At 39.1% G+C, this 24,227-nt stretch overlaps 1 protein-coding gene across 1 annotated transcript in view; it reads right to left on the bottom strand.

The window, feature by feature from the left end:
* Positions 1-24,227, bottom strand: part of dclk1a (doublecortin-like kinase 1a) — a 266,264-nt gene that overhangs the window by 94,112 nt on the left and 147,925 nt on the right. The window contains exon 5 of the mRNA XM_069891679.1: positions 4,663-4,757. Within this exon, the coding sequence (XP_069747780.1) occupies positions 4,663-4,757 (95 nt within the window). The remainder of the gene's footprint in view (positions 1-4,662; positions 4,758-24,227) is intronic.

The following is a 24,227-nucleotide window of genomic DNA, read 5'->3' on the forward strand; positions in this document are numbered from 1 at the left end:
TCCCCTACACACAATTTATCATCTGTCCTACTGTGCTCCCTAATAGGAGATCCAATATTGCACTCTGTCTAGTTAGTACCTCTACATATTGATTAGAAACCTTCCCTGAACACATTTCTGAAACTCCATCCAGCCATTTTACAGTATGAGAGTCCCAGTCAATGTGGAAAGTTAAAATCACCTACTATCACAACTTTATGATCCAATATTGCACTCTGTCTAGTTAGTACCTCTACATATTGATTAGAAACCTTCCCTGAACACATTTCTGAAACTCCATCCAGCCATTTTACAGTATGAGAGTCCCAGTCAATGTGGAAAGTTAAAATCACCTACTATCACAACTTTATGTTTCCTGCAGCTGTCTGGTATCTCTGCAGGTTTGATCCTCCAATTCCCACGTCAATAACACTTTTCCCATTCCTCAGATCAATCCATATAGCCTCAGTAGACAAGTCCATCCTGTCTGAGTACAGCTGTGATATTTTCCCTAATGAGCAATGCTACCCCTCCCCCTTTCACGTCTGAAACAACAGAACCCCAGAACATTGAGCATTCCAATCCTACCACTCCTGCAACCAAGTTTCATTAATAGCCACAATGTCATAATCCCACATGCCAACCCATGCACTAAGATCATCTCCCTTTCCAAAGAAACATTCCTTGCATTGAAATAGACACACTTCAGAATATTATTCCCTCCATGCACAACCCTTTGATTTCTGTATTTGTATGCAGCCTTAACACAATAATTTTCCATCCACAATCCATTATCTGCTCTTGCACTCTGATTCTTAACCCCCTGCAAATCTAGCTTCAACCTGCCAGTGAAGCAAACATTACCACAAGGATATTGGTCCCTCTCCAGCTCAGATGCGAATCTTTATGCCAGCACAGGTCCCACCATCCCTGGAAAAAAACCCAATACTTTAGAAATCTGAAGCCCTCCCTCCTACACCATCTCTCTAGCCACGTGTTAAACTGCATTATCCTCCTATTTCTAACCTCATTAGCAAATGGCCCAGATAGCAATCCTGAGATCACAACCCTAGAGGTCCTGTCGTCAAATGAGCATCTAACTCCTTGAACTCTCTTTACAGGACTTCATCACCCTTCCTACCCATGTCATTGCTCCCTACATGGACCACAATATCTGGCTGCTCACTCTCCCTCCTGTGAACTCGATCTGAGATATCTCAGACCTTAGCAACAGGGAGGCAACATACCATTCAAGATTCTCTATTTCTTTCACAGAATCATATCTGTTCCTTGAACTATTGAATCCTCCATCAATATAGCTCGCCACTTCTCCTCCCTTCCTTTCTTTATCATAAGCCTCCATGCCAGAGACATGTCCACTATGGCTTGTCTCTGGTAGGTCATACCCCTCAACAATATCCAAAATGGTTTGTTATTGAGGCGAAAGGCCACAGGGGTACCCTACGCTGACAGACTTTTCCCTTTCCCTCTTCTGCCACCCAGCTGCCTTTCTCCTGCTCCTAGGTGTGATTGCTTCCCTATAACTCCTGTCTATCCCCTCAGCCTCCCAAATGATCCATAGTTCATCCAGCTCAAGTTCCCTAATATGGTTTGTAAGGAGCTGCAACTGGATGCTCTTCTCACAGATGAAGTCACCAGAGATGGTGTTGGCTTACCTGACCATCCACATACTCCAAGAGGAGCATGGCCCTGCTCGCCATTTGCATTGGCTATGAAATACAAAAAATATAAAAAATCCTGCCCTTACTTGTGCCTGCTTGTTGACTCCTGTTGTTCCTTGAGCATGCTCTCTGACCTTAACTTCTGCTCCGCCACCTCAGCCTCCACTCACCAAAGCCTCAAGAGCCAAAGTCCCACTCTTACACTGGCCACCCCCACAGCGGTCGCTCATCTTAAGCTCCTTTCCTTTTAATAGTCTTCAGCTAATTAACCAATGGAAGAAATTAATGAATTCCTACCTTTCCTATTGCTTTTTAAACCCTCCTGTTCTTCTTCAAAGTCCCATATCAGAAAAATATAAATGTAAAGACTTATCTGAAGTAACAGGAATGAATGGGTTATTAAATTTAAAAATATCCCTGATCTTAAATTTTATTCATATTCTGTAAGGTATTTGTACCAGTAATAATGTTTCCTATTAACGAATCTAACTATGATCCTATAATTAACCCAAGAAGAAAGGAAGCCATAATTTTTTTTCAAGCCTTGCAATCTTCAGCACTAGTTGGTGGTAGACTTTCTTCTTGACAGATCTACATCGCATACTTGTAGCCACTTCCCAACACCATATATATTATTAACCCAGCACTCTCACCATTTAATAATAAACCACATAGACCACACTCAGTAAAGGGACTAGTGAATTGGTCTACCTTTGATGACACTCTACAACTTCATTGTCATTTATTATTTCCCATGGTTCCACCACTATTTAATTCTTATTTCTAGGTTATGTGGTCATTACTTAATTAAAAGAATGACTCTTTAATTCATTTTTTGTATTCTGGCTCCAGCAAGAAATTAAAGAAAAATAATTAAAAACTTTAAAGCATAAAAGTCAATAGATGAGATACTATTACTTAACAAACCTCTGACATTTTGCACCATTATCTCCCTGGAATGAGTCTCCCACAGAACATGAATCATTTCTGGAGAGGGGGAGGAAGAGTTCCAGTGAGATGAAATGAAGTACAATATTGTACAGTTAAACAGGAAAGTTTGCAGACACTGTGATTGTCATGTAATATTGTATAGAATCCTTTAAATTACTTTTCCAGTTGTATTGTGTAGATTGAAAATGTACTTTCCATTAACTAGAAGCTCAGGATTCTTCAGATTGGGTACTACAGTTCACAGAAGTTGAACGTATCAATGAAGAAAGCTGGTATAAAATCTAATGGTCTGCATGATGCTGGGCAGTTGGATACCTCCAATTCCAGTTCTCCATGTTTCTGGATGAGTTTCCAAATGCACCTTGAAATAAATAACATTCCTAATCTAAGTAGTATTTAATGGCATGTGCTCTATATGTACACCTTTTTTGCCTCAATGTCTCTTACCAATTTTTATGGATGCACCATAAAAAGCATCCTATCCAGATACATCACAGCTTGGTACAGGGCCTGCTCTGCCCAAGAGTGCAAGAAACTACAGAGTTGTTAACACAGCTCAGGCTATCATGTAAACCAACCTCTGTATCAATTCCCATCTGTACCTTCCCACCCTTTCCTCTACCCCATTGCCTCAGGAAAACTGCCAATATATTAAAGGACCCATTCTACCCTGGTCACACTCACATCTCCCATTTTCATTTGAGCCTGAAAATGCTAACCTCCAAATTCAAGGTCAGCTTCTTTCCTGCTGTTATCGGATTTTTGAATAGACCTCTCAATGGTAAAAGATAATGTCACTGCCCTATTTAATGGTACATTTCTTGACATTGTGCTTTGTATTAGTAACTCTGTACCTTGCACTTTTTGACTTATTATAACATTAGATCCTGTACTTTTAGTTCATTATCACACTATTTACTGTACTTAAGTATTGGTTGACTTGCCTTGATAGTATGAAAAACAAAGCTTTTTTTCCATATCGTGATATCTGTGACAATTCAATGGCTAGAATTAGCAAGTGAGTAATGTTTAATTGAATTGATACTGTCAAAAGCTTTTCTTTGACCATCCCTTCACCTCCTCAGGTAGTATAATTGGCAGAGTGGTTAACGCAACGCGATTACAGCGCCAAAGACCCAAGTTCGTCCAATGCTGTCTGTATATTCTTCCTGTGGTCTATGTGGGTTTTCTCTGGGTACACTGGTTCCCTCCCAATGTATGAGATTGGTGGGTAAATTGGGTATAATTGGGTGGCATGGGTTTTGTGCCTGGAAGGGCCTTCTACTATGCTCACTGTCATTCAAATTTAAATAAAATTCTCCTGCTGAGTTATCCCAGCACTTTCTTTTTCTCGCTCCAGTCAATATTTGCAGTGTCTTGAATCTCTAAACTATTTGTAAGTATGCACTTCAACATTAATGCTGGAAAAATAGTACTCTGTGTCTTTGTTTATCAGAGATTTACCTTGAGATTATCACAAGCACAGAAGAGATTTTTCAGAACCAAATTATAAAATAGTTCCACGCAAAACATTTCAAGAAAACAAAAATCAGAAATATTGTTTTATATCCATGTGATTAAAATAAGATACATGCAAAAAAATCTATGTCTGGACTGAATTGTGTGCTATAACTGTAAAGCTGAGCTTCCAATAGCTCATTCTAATTTTTTGCATTTCTTTGATTCTCCTCAATTCAGATGTAAATGTTTTAGACACTGTAAAGTGGAAAATAATCAAGAAGAACATAACTATAACCAATACTCTGAGAAACTGGTATCTAAAGAATATGTGGCTTTCATTTCACCACAAGCAATTTGATTGGTCATACTTGTGGCTGAGTCAGACTTTTTGTGGTTGTTTTCTCCGCTACTGAACGATTTTGATTCATTTGATACAAAGGTCTGTGTGTTTTTTAATATTAATTTAATATATCACTTCCAGTTAATGATTCATTTTGAAATATCTGGCAGATTTCTTTAGTATTGCTACCTCTATTATTAATTTCTTAGACCAAATCACTACATAGGTAACTGGACTAAACTATCTCACCTTCTGCTTGCGTAGGCTGCCTGGGCTCGTTGGCGATGGGCTTGGTGTCTTGGTGGAGCGTGGAGTGGAGAGTTGGCTGCCAGGGGCTCCATTCACTATAAGAAAAAATAACTATGTCAAAGTCATTCAATAGCTTGTGCACAGGACAAACCTGGAACAGTAAGTAATATGGGTGCCAATACAAGTCAAAGTAGAAATCAAGAATAGACATCTCTCACAATCAGTAGCAACTTAGAAATGAACTGTACTCAGAAAATATTTATAATTAATTTATTGTTTCTCACTTATTTATTATGAATAATTTATTGTTTGTTCTTTCACTATTATATAATTTTTACTGTCACAATTCTACTTCATGGTTACTTCTCATATTCTGTCCATTTATAACAGTTTACTGGGTTGGGTAGGGTGGTCTTGCTTCTGATCTTTTATCAGTGTTTGGATTTGAGAGATCACAAGGTAATTTAAAGGAGTCTCTTAGGGGTATTTTTTCCTTCAGTTTTGCTAATGTATAATTCTTTAAAGTTTAATTCTATAGGTTTCAAGAGAACTCAGTTGAAAGCAAACCTATTTTTACAATATATTATGTATACTTTAGAATCATAGATGATGTATCTTTTTGTCCAACCCTATTTAAGTATAAGGATCACATAATCTATGCTTAGTATGTTTCATTGATGTCAAGGTGATTTAATAATATGTTTAATGGAGAAGTTGTCTGGCATGTCACAAGTGAACACACGAAAATGGATTGCAAGACAAGAAAAAAGTGATTGGGATTAATGGCTGAAAGTTAGTTTGAGGAGATGTTCCAAAGCTACTTTTAAAGAAATAGAAGGAAAGGCATGAAATTGGATAAATCTACAGAAAAGAGTTAAAAGTGAATTGGTAATCAGATGCATATCTGACCTTCTATTCAGTTCGGGCGAAGGGATAGCACCGAGGTAGTTGAGTGAAAAAGGAAGTGGTAAAGAATTAGAGTTGAATATCAATAACAATATGGAAGAAAACTCCATCCAGCTGATGTTGCTGAAGAGTAATGTATAGATAAAGAGAAAGAGACAAGGCTGAACCACCTTGGTGTTGAGAAACTGTTTACTTACTTACTTATGATGATAACAGAAGGAGAACTATTGACCCACTAGGTCTACGTAGGCTCACAGCAGAGTAATTCCATCCCCCCCCCAATTCCCTTATTATCCCCATAACTCTTCACAGACTCAATATCTCAACATGAACTCTTTTGTCAATTGCCATCAAAATGGCTAATTTATATCATCCAATTAACCTACCAACACATCATTAAGATGTAGGAGAAAACAAAAGCATTAGGTGACGTGCCCACCTGGGATCAGGATCGGATCAGGGTCTCAGGAGCTGTGAGTAGCCATATTATCAGGGCATCCCTGCTATATTGTCAATGGTCCTACTGTTCAGGTGAAATAATGAAAGAACCCAGGTCCAGGTGATACATTAATATAATATTCTGAAAATGTGCCAAGTTCCCTAGTTTCCTGTTTTTTGTTATTGTTTATTTAATATTTAGCATTTATTATTTTATTTCATGTAAATTGATATTATTTGTCTATTTCCCCATCTATTAATTGCATTGATACCATAACATAAGCCAATGGAGTCATATTAATTGAAAGTGATCAATTTCAGATTCAAACTGTTCATTTTCAAATATTAAATGGTCTGTCAGCTGCCAGTCTGCTTCATTTACTAGTTATAAATACAAAACAATATCTTCATCTGCAATATATTACATCAAAACAAACAACACCAAATAGATGCAAGGGAAGATGTAATTAATTAAATATAAAAATAATTTCATCAAATTAGTGTTTCATAAGCTGTGACATATTTGTGCCCAGTAATCTAATAAACTCAGTTCAATAATTATTTTTCTTCTGGCATTTTTATTTATCTCCCTTGCTACTTGAAGATACGTCACACGATCAGCAGACGCTATCCTTCAACCACTGAGAGTCTGGGCCATGAGTCTAATTATGTCTTTTGTATAGCGAAGTCATTGCAGTTAAATTAATCCCATCTTTGTCTAACATTCAACCTTATGGATTCACAAGAGGGCTTACTCAACAATAAAGCAACAGCAGGAGACCAATTTAAGACTTTTGCTTATTAAATCTCATGCAAATATTGCTATAGCTGAATTTAGTATTAGTGAGTGTTGAATCTGGAAACTTCTATGCCTCTCCTGGCTACTAAACAATCAAAGTCCTTGAAAAGGAGATGGACACAAATTTAGTTTTGAGTAATGCAATCAATCCTAAAACCATTTGCATTTCTGGCATTAATTTTAATTGCTCAGCAAGAAAATATTTAATTTAAAAAAAAGGTTATTCATTTTAGGATGAAAAACAAACACAAATCTCATTGCTGCAAAAGCAAACTTGACTTTTTCTGGAAGATAAAATTCAATGTATGTATGCTATATGGGGCCAGTAAGTGGTTTTCTTGTTCAGAGATTAGGCATTTATGACTTTAATGGAAGTTTTTTTTAATTTAATTCACAGCATAATTGAAAAGATTATGTCTGTACCTTCACAATACATTGTACACAGTGAAAATCTTCCATGTTAGACTCTAACTAATAATCTTCTCATCAAACCTTTGTAATTGGTTTCCTTTCAGCATTCGGCAGCAAGGGTGGCATATTGATTAGCACAATTCTGTTACAATGCCAGCAACTGGGTTCAAAACCAGCGCTGTCTGTAAGGAGTTTGTACATTCTCCCCGTGTCTGCATGGCTTTCCTTCAGGGCTCTGGTTTCCTCTCACCTTTCAAAATGTACCAGGGTGTAACTGGGCAGCATGGGCTTGTGGGCTGAAAGGACCTGTTACCATGCAATAGGTCTAAATTAAATTAAATTTATGTGATTAAATTGAGTAATGAAATTTATGCAATATGGGAATAATACAGCTAGAGGCTGTTTCTCCCTCTTCCCATTTCCACCATCGACAATGCAGAAGCCATGAATGTTATGGAAGACTCAACATATGCATGGAAAAGTGCAGCTCCATTACCACTTCAACAGCTCAACACTATTCCAAAACAGACTAGACTTCCCTTCATACTCCAGCCACCTCCCTAAATAGTCATTCTCTCCACCACTCATGCAATGTACTTATAACATATGCCATCAATTTCAGATTTATTGTCAGAGTACATACATGGCATCACATACAAACCTGAGATTCTTTTTTTTGTGGGTGAGGCAGAATTACCACTTATTAGTAGTGCAAAAAAAACTGGTCACAGTGTATACATGTAAACAAATAAATAATTGTAAACAGTTAATGAATGGAAACAAACTGACTGTGCAATACAGAGAGAATTTCAAAAAACAATAAAGTACACAAAAGTCCTAAATGAGGCCCAAATTGAGGAATTTGTTGTTGAGGAATCTGATAGTGGAGGGGTAACCGATGTTCCTGAAACTGGTGGTGTGAGAATTTAAGGGGCTGCAGTTACTCATCTCCTCCAAAAACACCTTCCAAGCTCTAGACATCTACCAATCCATTGAAGTCTCGCACCATCCTGTCTTGAATATATTGACTTTCCATCATCGCTGCTGGAAATAAATCCTAGATCTTCCCATCGAACAGCTTTTGAAACTTCTTTCACCAAGAGGACTGTGGTTCAGGACAGCAATTCATCACTATCTTATCCAAGGCAATTACAAACACCTACATTCTGAAAAATAAGTAAATGAAGCAAGGTCATCCTAAATCAGTGATTCTCAACTTTTTTTATTTCCACTGACATACCACTTTAAGTAATCCCTATGCCATCAATGCTCTGTGATTAGTGAGGGATTGCTTAAGGTGGGATGTGAGTGGGAAGGGAAGGTTGAGAAACATTGCTCTAGACCTAATTGTTACTGAAATATTTTGCTTGAGAAAAATTGCCATTGGCCCATTTCCTTTGGAGTTATGAAACCAAGCACATAACGAGTCAATTAGGTACGATTAAAACAGTGGTTTTCAACCTTTTCCTTTCCCCCTCACAAACCACCTTAAGCAATCCCTTACTAATCACAGAGAACTGAATGCATGGTGATAACCTAATATGAGGTATGTGAGTGGAAATAAAAAGGTTGAGAACCATTGTCCTAAATAGAGTTTTATTTTACTGGTGCATAGCCACAACAACATAGCACAAAAATCTTAATATAGCTCATTCAATTTCAAACTTTATCATTGGTTTCCTATTCATCATAATGATCTTCCAGCTGTAAATCTGCTCTCACATGCCCTCACCTCAAGCTATCTCACCTTAGTCCATAGTGAGATGTTATATTTGGTGGAACCTCCAAGGAGGTCAAAAGAAGTTCATGAGTTGAAACATTATAAACTCTTTAAAAATTCTGGTTAAAAAAAACCCAGAAAATTTTGGAAACACTCAGCAGGTTAGGAAGCTTCTGTGGAAAGAGAAAAAGAGGAAGTACTTCAGGTTCTGAACGAAAGTCTCCAACCTGAAAATATTATGTTTCCCTTTCCATAGATACCATCAAATTTGCTGTTTCTAGCATTTCCTATTTTTGTTCCATGAGTTGAAATAATTGCTTAAAGCCATTTAATGCATAGCACCACAAGGATTATGGAGTTGATATTTACATGCTGGTCAATGTATAGTGAAGAGATTGTACAGGAAATGAAGGGAAGTAAGAGATAGGTTTTTCCACACACAGAGGAAGCAGGTACAATAGGATCTTTTAAGAGACTATTAGATTAATGTATAGAATGGAGAAAAATTGAGGGTTATGTAGTGGGAAAATTCTATGCAGCTGTTGGAGCAGGATATTAGGTCAGCAGAACACTGTGGGCCAAAGGGCCTGTACTATGCTGTAGATTTCTATGTCCTATGGATTATTGGTGATTTGTGCACTAGCATTCATTAACATGGTTATATCTTTCTTCTTTGGCTTGGCTTCGCGGACGAAGATTTATGGAGGGGTAATGTCCACATCAGCTGCAGGCTCGTTTGTGGCTGACAAGTCCAATGCGGGACAGGCAGACACGGTTGCAGCGGTTGCAAGGGAAAATTGGTTGGTTGGGGTTGGGTGTTGGGTTTTTCCTCCTTTGTCTTTTGTCACTGAGGTGGGCTCTGCGGTCTGTGAATGGTGTTCAACCTAACACCTCTTCAGAATAGAGATCAACTGATTTGGGCAAACAGTTCATTGCAGAAAAATTTGAAAACTAGTAAAAGGTTCATCGCCTTTAACTGCTCATTTGTTGCAGGAGATTTGAAAAGTGTTTTTGAAACAGATCAAGAGAGTTCAGAAATACTTCACCCGACTTCAACATTAAATTGTTGAAAGATGCCATGGGTCCTTTTATGCCATTTAAGAGCTAAAGGAGTTCTTTGGTTTAAAGTCCAATTCAAAAACAGCATTGTTGACAGAACAACACTCATTGTACTGTTCTCAAGTCTTTAAAGTGGGACTTGAATCCACAACCTTCTCACAAAGCAAAGAGTCAACCCAGCCAGAAATGACAAACAAGATTAGAAGATTAGAGGGTCACTTCAGGAACATATGCAAAGTGAGCCACACAAATGCCATGTAGCTAGGACAAGAGAGAGGATAATATGGACACAACCTCCTGGAGGATGAAGTCACACACAGATTCTGCTTGAAATGATACAGATGAGAACTAAGATGGACAGATTGCAGAGAAAGATGGGTGGGTAGACACATTGATGTGTTTGGCACATTGGGAAGACTGCCAGAAAATCCTTGTTTATTACTAAGGATTGTAGTAACAAACTTGGTCCAAACACCCAACATTTTTATAGTGAGGAACTGGTGACCAATTCATCATGGCTGTGGAACCAAATGTGATGCATCATAAACAAGCCTGGGCCAAGTTGGTGGCATGAGCCAAAGGCACATAACATCCAAGTATGTGAAAGTTGAGACCATTGCATTCAGGACAATGGGTGACATTGTTTTAATGCCCTCTCAGAGGTAAAGCAACATTTCCTTGAATATTCAGGGCGACCATGCTTCATTGAAGCAAGAATCTGTTGCCTTAACTCAAAAAGATTCCATTCTTCCTCCCAAATCTTTTAGTCTGTCAAGTGCCTCTGCTGTTGCGCAGCAGCTAGCCTGTGGCCTGGAGCTAGCTGCCTGTGATGAGGTAAAGGGGTTTGTAATAATTTTTGTTCTAAACACAAATTTAAAATCTATTCATTTATTTATTTTAAATTTAGACATACATACCGCAGAGTAATAGGCCTTTTCGGCCCACGAGCATGTGCCACCCAATTGATGCACAACCCCAATACGTTTTGAAGGGTGGGAGGAAACCGGAGCACCCGGAAACATGGGGAGAATGGACGAACTCATTGCAGAGTGCAGGATTCGAATGCCGGTCCCGATGGCTGGCCCTGTAACAACGTGGTGCTATCTGCTATGCTAACCATGTCGCTCCTGCTCCAGGTCATCAGCATTCTCCTCCACAAGCAATTAGCAAACAGCCTTTCACTAGTCACACTGCAGAACTGGGTCAGTTGAGAAAAGCAGCACAAGGATGGGCAGATTTACAGAGGAGGGGATGTTAAAAGTAATGATTCAGCTTTTGTCTGTAAATATCTTTTTTTTACAAGCAGATCTGGACTGGAACTCATTTTTACGAGTATTTTCACTTCTGCATTATGTAAAAAAAACTGTAATCAGCAGGGAGGGAAAATTTGAAATTTTTGGTGAATAGGGAATTGGAATAGTAAAGAATCCCTATGTAGATGATTACTTCACAATCAGGACCGTGTCTGTTCACGTTACTTCCATTTTTTTCTCCTTCTCCAATTCGTTGACTGTTTCTCCTTTACTTGAGCTGCCCACCTTATAGCTGTGAGCAAGGTCTACAGGAAGCTTTGTGGTATATAGAAAACCATTCTGAAATCTGACATTTCTATCACAAACTGCAGGACTCATCCAGAGCAAGCTGGGGGGTGGAAGCATAGCAATGTGCAGTTTTTGGTCACCTTATCCAACGAAGGATGTTCTTGCAATGGAGGGAGTGCAGAGGCGATGGAGGGAGTGCAGAGGCGATGGAGGGAGTGCAGAGGTGATGGAGGGAGTGCAGAGGCGATGGAGGGAGTGCAGAGGCGATGGAGGGAGTGGAGAGGCGATTCACCAGGCTGATACCTGGAATGGCAGGAATGACTTATGAGGAAAGATTGCGCAAATTGGGATTGTACTCGCTGGAGTTTAGAAGATTGAGAGGGGATCTCATAGAGACATATAAAATTCTGGCAGGACTGGACAGAATGGATGCAGATGGGATGTTTCCAATGATGGGAAAATCCAGAACCCGGGGCCATGGTTTGAGGATAATAGGCAAACCATTTAGGACCGAGATGAGGAGGAATTTCTTTACCCAAAGGGTGGTGAATCTGTGGAATTCATTGCCACAGAGGGCAGTGGAGGCAGGTTCATTAAATATATTTAAGAGGGAATTAGATCTATTTCTTCAGTATAAGGGTATTAAAGGTTACGGCGAGAAGGTGGGGACGGGGTACTGAACTTTAAGATCAGCCATGATCTCGTTGAATGGCGGAACAGGCTCGAAGGGTCGAATGACCTATTCCTACTCCTATCTTCTATGTTTTCTATGTTTCTCTTCCCTCACATTTTCCATATACATGCTGCCCCTGTAAACAAGGGACATGGTCTAGAATCGTCAGGTTATGTAGACGAGAAGCAATCTTCCAGTTTTCGAATGCAGCTGGAGCAAGGATTTGTAACAGAATGAAAGCTAGCGTGTGACCATTAGCACTGGATCATGGAGCTCCGATACCTAATATCAATCTACATGATACAATTGCAATGGTCACACATCAACTACACATTGAGGGATTGGTTTCTCTTTTAATTTTAAAATGGAGGTAATTTGAAAGCAGATATTGTAATGGCTACTTGTACAATGGGGAAGTTTGCATTCCTCTCAAAGTTGCATGCCTTTCCTACCCTCTTCTTTCTGGCAAGACAGAAATGTAAAAAAGATCTCTTAAATTTGAAAAAAAATACTGACCTCCCTGAAACAATATATAAAACAGCAAGTGCTGGAGAAACTTAGCAGGTCCTATAGCATTCAGAGGAGACAAAGGTATATAAACAATGTTTACCTCGTCAAAAGGTTCAGGTCCAAAAATGTTATTTATAAATCTTTACCTCCTATGGACGATTCGGGACCTGCTGAGTTTCTCCAGCACTTTTGCATATTAACTACCATCAGAGCTGGATTAAAGCCAACTTGATCCTTCCATTGTCTAAATGACAAGACATTTAGACTCAATAAGTGCGGAATGTGAAATAATAGATTAAAAATTCTGTTTTCTTCCAAGCCAGACCCCACAACTATATTAAATTTAACTTATACATAGACATTTTTTTTTCCTTTTTTTTGTGAGACCCTCGTTCAGCTACACCATGGTAAATCTGGCACTGGAAAAAAAACTCTGTGGTATCCTCTTCCCTTGGTGCCCTAAGCCCGTGCTTATTTTGCTGAATGGTTAATCCAGGCCTGACTACAATCACAGCATCTGCACACTTTCTTGTTTCACCACATAAAACTACAAGATGTTGCAAATATCACCAGCTCAAGGTTTGCGATGTGATCCTTACTTTGTTTTAAGCTGTCATCATTTTAATGTCACCATCAGTGGTGAAGAGCAAATGCTTCACATATTGCTCCTCTCTCAGACTCAGTTGAGAAATTCACTCCCAAAACACCCTAGACAAATGTGGTATTGAATAGAATGCCTTTCTCCCACTACCCTTATTTTTTTTATTGTCTGCTCTATGTCCCCTCAGATTATTTTGCATGCTTTATAATGAGAGGAATGTTAGTAATACAGCAGCTTTGGGTGTAGCTGTTTTGTGCAGAAACCCGAAGTCAGGCAAATCCCATCAACTTTTGACACACCACTCCAGAAAGTGCCATACACTTTTCCAATTGCATGAAGTGCCAGAAAGAGAACAATTATTAATCTACCATTAAAATGTGCATGTATGGCAGATGAGGATCCTTCCTGCCACCTAACTTGGGTTCTACTATGTTAAACAGAATGTGTTAGGACCAGTATTCAGCTCAAAAATATCAGCATTGACATCAAATCAGTGTTGCAGGCTGCAGTCTGCCATGTTTCACTCAGGCACTCATGTGCATACATTCATCAATATGGCATCTGGCACAATTCAGCCAAATGTACCCTGCACACTGGAGCCATCTTTTTAGCCTTTAAAGGATTTTTGTAGGAATTAAAAATAGTCAGTCCTTAAATCTAATTAATCTGCACATCTCAGATACAACCTCTCTCTACCAACGCACCAAACCCATGGCTTTATATTTTCCTGACCTTTCTAAAAGGTCACAAGTACTTTTCAGTACAAATGCAAAACCATAAATGCTCATTTATTTTTATACCTTTAAGTACAATGTTGTGAGTTTCCAGAAGAACCCAAGAATCAAGGAAATATAATTCTAAGCAGTAAAATCTGTAAAATTAAATCAAAACATTTAAATTTTAGACATATTGCACGGTAACAGGCCCTTTCGGCCCATGAGCCCATAATGCCTAATTATTCCCAAAGACCAACATCTGCCATATGTTTTGAAGGGTGGGAGGAAACCAGGACACTCAGAAGAAACCCATGCTGATACAGGGAGAACGTACAAACACCTTACAGACAGCGCCAGATTTGAACCCTGGTCGCTGGCGCTGTAACAGCATTGTGCTAATCGTGGCGCCTCATGTCTTGGTTTACTTTAGCCATTTTGAAGTAAAGGAATATCCTGCTACTATAAACAGATAATATTTACATAGATCAGTAACTTATTTCTGATGCTATTATAAATTTTAGATGAGAATGCACCAATAATCCATACATACCTTCAATGTACTTCATTACGACTGTAAATGTTCAACACAAAGCACCTTCCCATGCAATTCTCAGACACTCAGTATTGACTGTATAATGCTTCAAGTAGAGAAATAATGGAATGAAGCAAAAAAAAACTGAGATGCAGACTCACAGCCAAAACCCCTGCTTGTAAAGATAAAGTAAGAAACGACTTTCATTAGCCAATGCTTTTCTGCGTAAGGCTGACGTCTGTGATTCAGGAGTGGGTGGTTCAGGTGGCTTCTTGAGTCTGCATCATAGGTGTCAATTAAACCAACTGCAAGTACCATAGATTAAAATGCTCTTCCCTCTTTGATAATATAAATGAAAAAAAGAATAATTTAGAATGCAAATGCATGATTCATCTGCCATACACCCAGCAGCAAATGACTCATCCAGAATTCTACTTAACATTACTTGTCAAAGGCTTTAAGTAAAATAGATGCTGACATATAACCACGTCACTTGAACCAACAGATTTCAGGTTATTTGGGTTATGGTTCACTTACAAGCAAATGAAAAACAATAGCTATCCCCCCATTACCAAATAGATGTACGGATCTATGCCTTAGTTAAAAGTGATCCAAAAACAAGCTAAACAAGTAACATATGAAAACCAATGAATTTAACTTTGAAATTAGTCATCTGTGAAAGGCATTAAACATTGACTAGAGCTACATATTGTATAGATTCTAAAATTCAGTGCTATTGAAGTCAAGGGAACTGAATTTCTGAAGATGGAGTACAACATAGAACAGCTGTTATCCTTTTATTTTGTCCATTAATTAAGGAAAAATTGCTACCCATTTACTTCTCTCCCTCCAGATTGTGCAATTCCATACTGAATAAGTAATTATCCTGTTAAGAGAAACTTTTCAATGTGTTGGACAATATTTCAAAGCTTAGAAGAGCAATAGCAATCTCTGTTATAAGACTATATGAAAATATTATCATGCAAAGAGTTATCTCTCAAATTTCTTATTTATATTACATTTTAAGATCCATGCAATAATTGGAGCAATGCCATTTTCCATTAACTTTTGAACACATACACATTACCCAATAGATATCCTGCATCTGCTTGACGTTGGTGTAGGGAACTTTGAAGTTTATAGTGAGATTACCATCATAACAATGTCAAGGATGTACATGGTACAATACAGAAAGGTATTATTTAATTCAAGACTACTGCTTCTCATTTATCAAATTTCAACAGAGCACAAACATCTAAATGTCTCTCAATGTTAAAGGTCATTTTGTCAATAAAATTAACATAGGCCCTCTCTGAGACTTGAATTAAGTAACTGTCATTAAGATCCAAGTTTACTTTTTCTCAAAAATAGTAATTTGCTTTTATTTTTGAACACAAACCAAAATGGTGTACATGATGTTGCTATAGATGACTTGTTGCATTTGAAATTCAATATCGAAATAAAACAAACAACATTAGCAACACATTTATTTTAATGTTTTCAACATATGATTACAAACAGGATACAAAAAATATTTGGTTGACGCATAGTATTTGTAAGACATAAGTAAAATTACTCAGATGCATATAGCGAGGCCTGTTGTCGTTTATGTCTACTCATGGACCCAAAAGGAGAACCAAAAGAAAATTTCTCGAGCAGAAAGAACTTAAATTTTAGGTAATATTAATATATCATTCAATCCACCTCACAAACTTTTATCCACATGTTTGGCAACTTCAGGCTACTTTCTTAAATTAACCAGAAAATTATATGCACACTCGAAGTTCAAAGTTCAGATTTATTGTCAGAGGACACACATGACATCACATACAACCCTACGATATTTTTTCCTGCGGGTGAGGCAGAATTTCTCCTTATCATTTGTACAAAAAATGTACTCAAGAACAGATACGTATACAAAAGAGAGAAATGTAAACAAACTGGCTGTGCAATACATAAAATGAATATTCAGTAATAAATACAGTGCAAAGTAAGAGTCCTTAAATGAGTCTCTGACTTTATTGTTTAGCAGTCTGATGGTGAAGGGGCAACAACTGTTCCTGAACCTGATGGTACAGGTCTAGAAGCACCTACACCCCTTTCCTGATGGCAGCAGTAAGAACAGAGCAGGTCCTGGATGGTGTGGATCCTTGGTCAACAAATCAGACCTAACGTCCATGGTGATCATATTGTCTGCCCACACTGTCCCAATTTCCATGCATTTGAACCATATTCCTCTGAACCTTTCCTGTCCATGTATCTGTCCAAATGTATTTTAAACTTTGCCTCTACCATCTGCCTCTACCATTTCCTCTGACAACTCTTTGCACATCCACTGTGTGAAAAATAGGTCCCGTTTAAATTTTTTCCCCACTCCCCTTAAATCTATGGCCTCTAGTTTTAGACTCCCCATACACTGGGAAAAGACAACATCTATTTGCCTTATGATTGTATATAATTTCATAAAGTCTCCCGTGAGCATCCAACAAGAAAAGTCTCTCCCTGTAGCTCAAGCGCTCCAATCCCACCAACATCCTTGTGAATATTTTCAGCATCCTTTCCAGCTTAATCTAGTGATAGGACTTTCTCAGTCAACATTGGCAAATTTTCATCCTCCTCTTCTGCCCTTTCCTGCAGGGTCCCACAAGGGACTATTCTGGGCCCCATTCCCTTCTCCTTATACATGCTTTCCCTCAGTCATATCATCCAAAAACACAGCATCACCTTCCACTGCTATGCTGATGAAACTCAACTCTATCTCCCCCTGAAGTCCAACAACCAAGCAAAAATAAGCAGCTTCAATCAGCCTCTGGAGGACATAAAGTGCTGGATGGCTCAAAACCCCCTGCAGCTAAACGAAGGCAAATCTGAGATAATCCTATTTGCCCACCCCCCCCACCCCTCTCTCCAACTCCACCAAAATTATCTCCAATATCCTTGGTAACTTATCCATCCTCATTAAACCAGATCCCTTGATGTAATATTCGATTCCACCTTCAAGTTTGGCGAACAGGTCAATGCAGTAGTAAAAGCCAGCCTTTTCAAGCTCCGCACTAACGCCAAACTCAAATCATTCCTGTCACTGAAAGTTATCTACATCTAATTTTCTCCTGAGTAGACAAACTATATACGTGAATTAGCCAGTCTTCTTTATCCCGTCTGCAACTGGTGCAGAGTGCTGCAGCAAGGCTCCTGACAGGAGCCAAGAAGAGGGACCACACCACCCCTATTCTGGCCTCCCTCCACTGGCTGCCAGTATGACTCAGAATAGATTTTAAAGTTCTCCAGTTTTTTTTTACAAAGCCCTTAATGGACTAACCCCCTCTTACATTACTGATCACCTAACTCCCTACTCCACTTCAAGACCCCTCAGATCGGCCTTAGGGAGCTTAGTTGTTCCGTGCTCAAATCACAAACTCAGGGGAGATCATGGCTTCACAATTACAGCCCCAAAACTGTGGAACATCATTTCTCCCTCCATCAAATCAGCCCCTTCCTTTAACCCTTTTAAATCCAGGTTTAAGTTGTATTTTTACTTGCAAGCATTTTTTTTTTTAAATTTTTTATTTTTCACACTATAAACCATATTAACCAAAATACACACAAACATTTCCCTCTTGAATATACACAGTGTCATTGGTGATTGTTGATGGTTACCATGTTGCATGTACAATTCTGAACCTTGAGTACCCGTTTTATACTACACTTTAAATAGCTGCTTAAGTTGAGATGTAATTTATGATCTGTACAGCAATTGGGTCATCATGAGTTGTTTTAAATGTATGATATAAATAAACTAAATCTAATGATATTATTCCTATAATGGCAACCATAAATACACATGATACTTCAAATGTGTTCTCACCCTAATTTTGTATCGTTATTACATGAACTCCTGTACTCAGTACCTTTACTGATGAAGGCAAGTGTGCCAAGTGCCTTCTTCTCCATCCTATCAACCTATATCTCCATTTTTCAGGGAACTATGTGCCTTTACCCCAAAGTTTCTTTGCTCCATAAAGCTCTCCAGGGCCTGACTATTTATTGAACAAGTCCTACCTGGTTTAAGGTACCAAAATACATCATCTCACATTTATCAGAGTTAAATCCCATCTGCCATTCTTTGGTTCACTCCCCCAGTTGATCTAGATCCTCCTGCAAATTAAATAACCTACCTCACAGTCCATTATACCATCAATTTTCATGTCATCCACAAACTTATGAATCATGTTAACCACATTGTCATCCAGACTTTTAATACAGGTGACAAACAACAGTGAATTAATTACAGATTCCTGCAGCATATCACTGGTCACAGGCCTTCCTTCAATAAGATAAACAACGCTCCACTATCAACCTCTGACCCTTTCCACCAAGCTCATTTTGAATCCAATTGGCTAGTTCACCTTAAACCAAGGGAGGGACCTTATCAAAGGCCTTCCTGAACTCCATTTAGACAATGTCCATTGGCCTGCCTTCATCAAAGCTCTTGATGACCTCCTTTAAAAAAACCTCAATTATTATTATTTTTTTTTTCATAACAATTAGAGCACGGAAACAGGCCATTAGGCCCTTCTAGTCCGCACTGAACCAAACACCCCTTTCTAGTCCCACCTCCCTGCACAATACCCATAACCCTCCATCTTCTTCTCATCCATATACCTGTCCAACCTTTTCTTAAATAATACAATTGACTCCGCCGCCACTATTTCTCCCGGAAGCTCATTCCACACGTCTACCACTCTCTGAGTAAAGAAGTTCCCCCTCATGTTACCTCTAAACCTCTGCCCCTTAATTAAATTTGTCAAATATGATTTTCCATACAAAACACATTGACTTGTCTTTCCTTATTAAGGTATGTTGTCTGATTTATCTATTCAAATCATTACTCAAACTTTAGCTCTCTTTCTCTTCACTGATGCTGCCTAATCTACTAACTATTTCCAGAACATCTTGTTAATTTCAAATTGCCAGCATTGACAATATTTGGCATAAATTTTCTATGGTTCTCCATTATGCCATTGACCAAAAATCATTGCTCATCCAAAACACTGCTGCTAAGACCTTATTCACTTCATTCATTAACCTTAACTCCAATGCTCCCAAATATGTTTAAATCACTTCAAGGCCTTGCTGAACCTTATCTCTGTCAGAATCTCCAATTATTGCAAGCAAGGGCCACCATTCAACTCCAAATTCTTTGTATTTGCATCTCTAGTCTTTTATAAATTTCTTTTTAATTAAATTATTTCATTTACTTTATGAAGTCTCATAGAATTTTACATTTTTCTTTGTGACAGTGAGTCAAATTTAACTCACTGTCACAAAGTAAAATGTAAAATTGCACAAGCTATTCATTGGGCCTTGAGCAAGATGGACACTGACCCAAAATGTTGGCTGGTGTCTTTTACCACAAATGTTACTCAACTGGGCAAGTCCTTTCAGAAATTCTATTTTTGTTTCATTAGCTGTGTCTGATGTACATCAATACATCAGATCTGAGAGATTCATCATATGGAAGAAGTTTTTAATGTAATTTTGAAGTGACTTATTATGTGTTAAGAGAAAAGTGAAGACACATCCTTTTGCCAATATTATGACAAAGATTGCTCACAGTAAAAATGATCAGCTGAAAGAAAGGATTTCAAGGCAACAGATACAAGGATAGAAAAATCAATCCTAACATCATTGATCTTGCAGGATTGAAGGATTACGAGCCATTATTTAAATTAGTTAGCATCAAAATAACGAGAGTAGTTGCGTGGTAATAGAGCAAAATAAAGCGGAAAGCCCTTAAAAGGCACAATGATTCAAAATCATTTGCTGATGTCTTGTTATTACATAAAACTCCTCTCCCATGCTACAGGCCACACACTTAGTTTCTATAGCAACCCTGACGTACATACATCTGCACAGACTCCTACTCTTCCCTACTGCACAATTATACCATCTTGTTATATACTGCGTCAGACAATTTCACTGCATTTATATTTAATGCGAGGTGGTGCCAGGCTGCAAAAGTGACATCAAGAGTTAAGAACATTGAGCATTTTACACTTTATCTTTGCAGGATTTTGGGATTTGTACTACACGAAGAATAGTTTTAACACATAATAACATTAAGTGCAAGTTGTTAAACTTCTAGCTAATTGCTAGCCACAATTGCATATTTGTACTTGAGTCCACAGTTAGAGTTTCTAACAGGAGATTGTAGTCTAGTAGTTATTGTTTCCATCTTTTATTATAGAGTGCTGCTCAATATATTGCTTTCTGATCAAGAATTCAGGCATGAATCCATTTAGTACCATACCTTTATGAAAAAAATATAGATGGGATCATGTTTTTGAATGGGCATACATAGGAAAAACAATTGGAAGATCTGAATAATGAGGTTAACCTTCCTAAATTCTACAGACCTTATGAAGGTAAACCAGTCCAAAACTTTAGTTATTAAATTCAGCCATGGACAGGGTTATTTCAAAATTCAACCAGGCACCCTACTTCTGTCATTACTGTTGTGTTGGGTTCACATACTTTGAGCTTAGCGTTCAAAACCTTTACTGAAAACAACCCCACAGTTCACTTTTCATGTGGGGCCCCTCCTTTGCACCATCACCCCCTCTGACCCAGAATAAAACAATACTGAAGCCTGCCCTGTGACCTCATCAACAGGTCAAATGCCAAACTAATAACATTACACTGCATCTCCCTTACTTCAAGTTCAAATTTTACCTTAGCTGTGGTTTCTGATCACTTTAATTAACACAAAAAACATTCATAATACACATTTCCTTTGAACTTTTTTTCAGTCTCTCACAGGTTACATCTCTGCGGTTTTATAACTTCTCTCCTGACCTCATTCTCATGATACCAGGCATACTCTGGGATTTTGCTACTGGTGACAGAGTCCCTGAACCTGCTTCTGCAGGAGTGTCCACTTCCAACAGGTGCTCCTGTAGATTCTTGCACTGAGACTATGGCTCTGGTATAGACACGAGATGGTGATAATTCCTTCTCAGTGTTCCTTGTGGTCCATTGACCAGGTACAACCATTGGCTGTGGTGCATGGATATCACTGTGTCTTGTGCTCTTGCATCTGAGATCCAAACATGGTCTCCAGGTGACAGCTTTGCAAGGTCACTTGTTCTCTGCCTCCTACTGAAATGTTTTGCATCCATCCATCTTTTCTCCCTCTCCTTATGACAGAGGTGTAGCAGGTCTAGGAGAGTGTCCTGGGTAAACTTGTACCTCTCACTTTGTTCGTTTTAGATTGGTCACAGTGTTTGAGATACTGAAAGAAAATAGACACACATGCCAAGAGCACTTCAGTTTATACAAATCTTTATTACAAATTCTAAAGCTGATATCAAACTACAATATGCAAGCCCTTCCCAATTATACTTATCAATGCCTGGACTGGTCCCAACTGCCAAAGCAAGGCAACGACTGCACACTTGTAGTAGGTTGTCGGGGCGCCAGTAGCAGCTTCTCCACCTCCCCCGACCGTGACGTTGGCTGGACTCTAGAAGTTCTTCTTCTTGCTGAGAGATGATGCCACCTCTTGGAGAGTCTCAAACTTCAGCAGCGGGACCATGGCTTATATTACCCAAAAACTGCTTACCCAAGCACCTATTCCCAGCACAGAAAGAAAGATAAGCAAGCAAGCTAGCATGCCTAGGCTTCTATCGAATAACACAACTTTCAGCTTATCACTTTGAATTCAATGGTTTATTTTGCGTCAAGGCTAGGCCTCTGACAGTCTGTGAGCAAAACAGGTAGGAAGATTAAATGTTCTTGGTACACAGATGTCCTTTCATCAGATAACAGCATCTCTGGCCCCTCGGTGGAATTTAGCTTATGTCTGCTGATTCTAAAAAACAAGCAGTTCTCAGCCCTGCAGAAGCAAAGGCAGCAAAAGTAAAAAAACATGGTTTAAATCTTCCAATACAGAGAGCTGGCTGCAACCGCTCTGGAAAGGTAGGCAATGTGGCGCAAAGGTGATATCCCATAAATAACTGGTTAGGGTTGTAGCTGTTGCTCAGAGGTATGGCTCTGTAGCCCAATAAGGCACGATTGGGATCTCTGCCATTTTTAAGCAAGTTTTTAACTGTTTGAACAACGCATTCTGCCTCACCATTACTCTGGGAATATTTAGGGCTGCTGGTTACATGTTCAAAGCCATAATCCACCACAAAGTCCTTCATTTCGTGTCCAGAGAATTGTGGCCCATTGTCACTTATGAATGTTTCTGGGATGCCATGTCATGCGAACATAGATTTCAGGTGAACAATTATATCTGTGGATCTTGCTGGCCTGAACTGCACTATTTCTATATACTAGAGAAAGGGTTCACCTCTAGCAAATAGGTACTGTCTCTGAGAGTGAATAGATCTGCACCAAGTTTTTGCCAGGGCCTGTCTGGAATTTGATTGGCACCAGAGATTCTTTTGAATTTGCTCTTTCCTTAATGCATTCTCTGCATTTAAGGGCAAGCTCACTTATCTGACTGCTTAGTCCAGGCCACCACACTGTCTGACTGGCACGTTTCCTGAACTTTACTACCCCCTTGTGACTCTCGTGCATTGTCTCAAGAATATAATTTCTCATGTTAGCAGGAATAACTAACCTTGTGCCATGCAGATGTCTATCATGCATGCTTAGAACTGCCCTCTCAAACCAGTAATGTTTGACTAGTCCCCGTAACTGGTTCCTGTCTGGTCAACCCTCAACACAGGATCTCATGACTTGTGTGCAAACACTCAGCACACAGCTGGTCGCGAAGCTCAATCAGGTATCGGTCACTTGCTGGGAGATTGTCCATCACAGACTCAATGTAGATATTAATATCTTCCATGAGGTCACTGTCAGCATGTGTAGCACCCTCTTTGAGTGGGGAGTGAGAGAGTGTGTCAGCTGTCGTGAGGCTTTTTCCAGGTGTGTGTGTGTGATGTGTAAGAGTACCTCATCAAGCACATCCTGAACCTTTGTATCCGAGGTGGTAGTGAGTCCAAAGCCTGCCCACCTAGTAGATCCACGAGAGGACCATTTCCAGCTCGAAATATAGTTCAAGGATGAAATCACTATATCTCTCACAGGCCCAGGTCAGTATTAGCATCCTTTTGCCCAGTTGAGTATATCACAGCTCTGTGTCTGTCAGATGTAAGATTCTGTAAGAATCAAATGTCTCCATCCTTTTGTAGCATCACTGCTCCTAGCCCAGAAGATGAAGCATCAGCTGAAGGACCAGTTGCTTGTTAGGGTCATACAGCTAAAGGACCAGTGCAGATGAGAGTTCATGCTTGAGGCTGCAAAATGTCCTCTGTTGCTCATGACTCCAGCACCACTGGTTCTTTTTGGACAGCAGGTCTCTCAGTGTTTTTTTCTTTTCACCCAGATTTGGTATGAACTTCCCTAACTGATACCAAGAAGCTCCTGAGCTCACTTATGTTTGTTGGCTCTTTCATGTCCTGTACTGCTCTTGTTTTATCTGGGTCTGGCCTCATGCTGTCAGCTGAGATGATGTATCCAAGAAACTTAACCTCTCTTTTCCTAAACGCACATTTGGACATGTTGAGAGTGAGCCCTTCTTTTTTTTTTGCTCACTCCAGGACAACATGGACCCTCGCACCTTATTGGTCTTTCGCGGACCCCAGATGAGG

Source organism: Narcine bancroftii, chromosome 7 (assembly GCF_036971445.1).
Source record: "Narcine bancroftii isolate sNarBan1 chromosome 7, sNarBan1.hap1, whole genome shotgun sequence".
NCBI lineage: Eukaryota > Metazoa > Chordata > Chondrichthyes > Torpediniformes > Narcinidae > Narcine > Narcine bancroftii.